The sequence below is a fragment of the Tursiops truncatus genome, chromosome 2, assembly GCF_011762595.2.
Source record: "Tursiops truncatus isolate mTurTru1 chromosome 2, mTurTru1.mat.Y, whole genome shotgun sequence".
NCBI classification, from domain to species: domain Eukaryota; kingdom Metazoa; phylum Chordata; class Mammalia; order Artiodactyla; family Delphinidae; genus Tursiops; species Tursiops truncatus.
The window spans coordinates 83392699-83396333 of NC_047035.1; the positions used below are offsets into that span (position 1 = coordinate 83392699).

The following is a 3635-nucleotide window of genomic DNA, read 5'->3' on the forward strand; positions in this document are numbered from 1 at the left end:
GAGTGGGGGGGTGGGGAGGCTAGGCCTTTGTTCTACAGGACAACTCTTCTGCCTGGCTGGCTGACTAGGGTGTGGGAAAACCCGGCAAGGGGAAGGAAACCCGGCAGGAGCCTGAAAGACACGGGAGTGCGCCTTAGCGCTCAGGGAAGGGGGTCCAGCTGGAAAGCTGTAGCCTACGGATCCAGTCTTCTACTCCTCGCTTCCAGGACTGGAACGGCAGGCCTTTAGAAAAGGTGAGCGACTCGGGCAAGGAATACCAACAAGCACAAAAAAGAAATAAGATAGGGGTCCGTTTCGGAGAGAGGGCTGAGGGAGCTCTCACCTTGGCAGCAGGGACAGGTGCTAGGATCTGGGGGTGGGCAACTGCCAGGAAGGTGAGGGACCTGGGAAAAAGAAATCCCAGTGGAGCAGAGAGGGGAAGGTGGGGGGAGCAGGGCTCGGCCTCGAGGCTGTTTACTGCTGAGCGTGCAGCACCACGGCCTCCGTGCCCGCCTGCCAAGGCTGAGGCCCAGGCACCGAATGGGGCAGAGCGTTGGGCTCTAATTCTGAGCCGCTCTCGGGCCCAGGTGCTTCCCCGACCAGGCTGGGGATGTCTGGAGCTGTAGAGCGTCGGCGCAAACCCGAGCGGCCAGAGCCGGGGCCGCCCTCGGGGTGGGGGCTAAGGCCGACAGGGGCTTGCACTAAGGTTGGGGGCGCTCCCTCCAGCACCTCCTGCGAACGCCACCGCCCAACGCCTGAAGACTGAGGCGAGTGTGGTTGTGCCATCAGGGCTCCCGCCCGCAGTCGAGCCGCCTCCTCCTCGGTCACGGCACCCAACGCCAGGCTCATGCTCCGGCCCAGCTCCGGCCGCTCGCTGCCCTGCACCCGGTGCCGACCGAAGCCCTTACCCCCTGAGCCAGCCTCGCCGCCGTGACCATGGCCGCCGGCCGCTCGAGCAAAGCGCGCCAGAAGCGGCCGCGGTAGGCGGCGGGGACTGGGTCTTCGGCGCTCCGGGCTGGGCGCGGGAGCCGGACGGCCAGGGGGGCTGTCGGAGTTGGAGCCCCGAGCCGCGGCGGCGGCGGCGGCGGCTGCGCGGCCCCAGGGCCCGGTGAGGGCCTGCACACAGGTCCCGTGGCCGCGGGCGGCGGCCAGTTGCAACGCCGTGTGGCCCGCCCGGTTGGTGCGGTCGAGGCGCAGGCCGAGGCGGCGGAAAGAGCGCACCAGGAACTCGAGCACCGCCCCGTGGCCGCACGCTGCCGCCCACATCACCGGGCTATTGCCCGCCGAGTCGGCCGCCTCGGGGTCGCCGCTGAACTGCACCAGCAGTTGCACGGCGTCCAGGTGGCCGCGCTCGCACGCCAGGCTGAGCGCCGTGCGGCCGCGCTCGTCCCGCAGGTTCACTGCTGCACCCTGCTCCAGCAGTAGTCGCACAAAGCGCGCGCGCAGCGCGGGGTCTGGCAAGCTCACGGCCACCATGAGCGGCGTGCGGCCCTGCTCCGCGCGGCAGTCGATGATGCTGCGGTCCAGCGCATCCAGCACAAAGCGGGCCAGGTGCACTTTGCCCGCCTGCATGGCCTCCAGGAAGGTACGCGTACCCGCTCGGGGGCACAGGTCCTTGGGCTTGAGCATGGCCTCGGCCGCCGCGCCCAGGCGGCCCGGCAGCTCCGCACGGGGGCGCCCCTGTTTCTGAGCCCCACCGGGCTCCGGCCCCCGCCGACGCTCGGGTATGGCTCCCTCCGCGCGTGGGCGCCTGCGGCCGAGGGTCCTGAGGTTCCCACTCTGTCCTCCAGCTGCCCCGCCGCTCCTGGGCCGCACGCCCGGCGTCTCGCTGCTCCTTCCCTGGGCTTCCCGCCTGATGGTGTAGGTTGCTCGCTACTCCGGGCTCCGCGCCTGGCCCGCCACAAGACGACGGGAGCCGAAGCTCGGGCCCCTCCTGACTCTCCCGCTGCTTTCCCAGTGTCCGGCGCCCCTCAGTCCGTCGTGGCTGGGAGCCGCGCCACTCACCCACACCCGGGGCAGCACCGCTCCCCTGCTGAGACGGTGGCGCCCGCCGTGCGCGCCTGCCTCTAGCCCTGGCGGGGCGCGCCGCTCCTCAATCTCCCGGCGCCGCTCCTCCGCCTCCTCCCCTCTCGCGGGGGCCGGGCCACGCCAGGGCGCTTGCTCCTTACTTGGGGGGCTTGGCGGCGCGGGAGTCGCCGCCCGCATGGATACCTGGTTTTATAGTCTCGGGGGTCTGCATGGCAATGGCTACTCAGGAAGCGGGCTGAGCCGTCAGGGCCGAAACTGACGGGGCGGCGGAGACCGCCCCTGACCTTCACCCACCTCTCGGTGGGCCACGACGTCGGGGAGCAGCTTCTCCTCCGCGCTTCCCTGGGGCTGCGGCAGCGGGGGCGGGGCGGGGGCTGCTCACAGGGGGCCACATGCACCCGACCGGGCCAATCCCAAAGTCACAGTCTTCTCTCCCCACCCTCCGCCCCCACCGGAGTCGGTGCCCGGGGCTCCATAGAAACTGGCGGGACCCTGAGCCCGTCGAAGAAGACGAGGGCTGCCCCCATCGGTGCGACTGGAAGGAAGTGGGACCCCATGAGGGCAGAACTGGACCATAAGCGCACTGGGGGTGGTGGCGAAAGGCGGGCGGGGAGTAAATCACTCCCCAAATCGGGGGGGGGGGTAGTACCTACGCTGCGCGGGGTTGGGGGCCCTCAGTCTGGCTGGGAACCGCCACTGGAAGTGTAGCGAATCACGCACGCACACACAATTGTTCCTCCCGCACACGCTGATTCGGCGCGGGGGTGGCGGTGGGGGAGTGCGCTCTCGTATCTCGGACGTCTCCAACCGAGACAACGCGCCCGCCTGCCAGCTCCCGGCGGCTGAGAAGCTGGCGGTGCGGAGACGCGGCGACTGGAGCGGGCGCCTTAAGATCCGGGAGTACTGCAGCCGCGTTAGCAACTCCTCGGCGCCGCCTCCCCGCTGTTTCAGGACCCATCGCCACCCTGGAAAGAGCGAGGGACATGCAAACCTCCCCCAGGGTCCCCATCTCCCTCTTGAGCACAAAACCACCCCCAGACCACAGGGCTCTGACCTTGACCACTAGCTGAACCCTTCCGAGATAAGAAGAGAGCACGAGTCAACAGAGTGTGAGAAAACTACCGTATCCCCTCTCCCTCCGGCCCGCTGCTCCGCCCTGGGAGGGGGGGGGGGAGGAGCAGGCCTCGGAGGAGGGGAGTCAGAGCACCTAAGAGCTGCAGAGGGTGGGAAAGTGTGTAGGGTTGGAATGGATATTTGTGAAAAAAGAAGTGAGTCAGGTATCGACTACAGAATTTACTGAGACTTTTTGTGAGCTAGGTATTGTGTGTTCCCAGCCGTGGGAAATACAGAGGCGGAAATTCGGTTCTGGATGGAAGAAACCTCCCCTCTCAAGCGGGAAAACAAGATCGGGACATAAAAAGTCGAGTTTATCGCCTAGGGGCTGAATACGTATGTTAAATACAAAACGGAGACAGTCCTGGAGGAGAAAATGTGGGGAAAGGCGGACTCTAGAGTCTTCTGAGAATAGGGCTTCTGAGATGGTCTTCAAGGATGTGTGGGAGCTGGCTGCTAAGAAGCAAGGGCACGTAAGCAGGAAAAACACCTTTAGTGCTGAGGGCTGCTTTAAG

General features: G+C 66.9%; 1 protein-coding gene across 1 annotated transcript; it reads right to left on the reverse strand.

Annotated features, from left to right (window-relative positions):
• On the reverse strand, positions 1 to 2317 carry ANKRD63 (ankyrin repeat domain 63). The gene has a single exon (XM_004332011.4). It carries the CDS (start codon positions 1606 to 1608, stop codon positions 454 to 456), a length of 1155 nt encoding a protein of 384 aa, XP_004332059.2. The 5' UTR covers positions 1609 to 2317; the 3' UTR covers positions 1 to 453.
• Between the last annotated feature and the right edge of the window lie 1318 nt (positions 2318 to 3635).

Coding starts and splice junctions, on each gene's coding strand:
- ANKRD63 (XM_004332011.4), bottom strand. CDS start 1,608: ATGCTCAAGCCCAAGGACCTGTGCCCCCGAGCGGGTACGCGTACCTTC.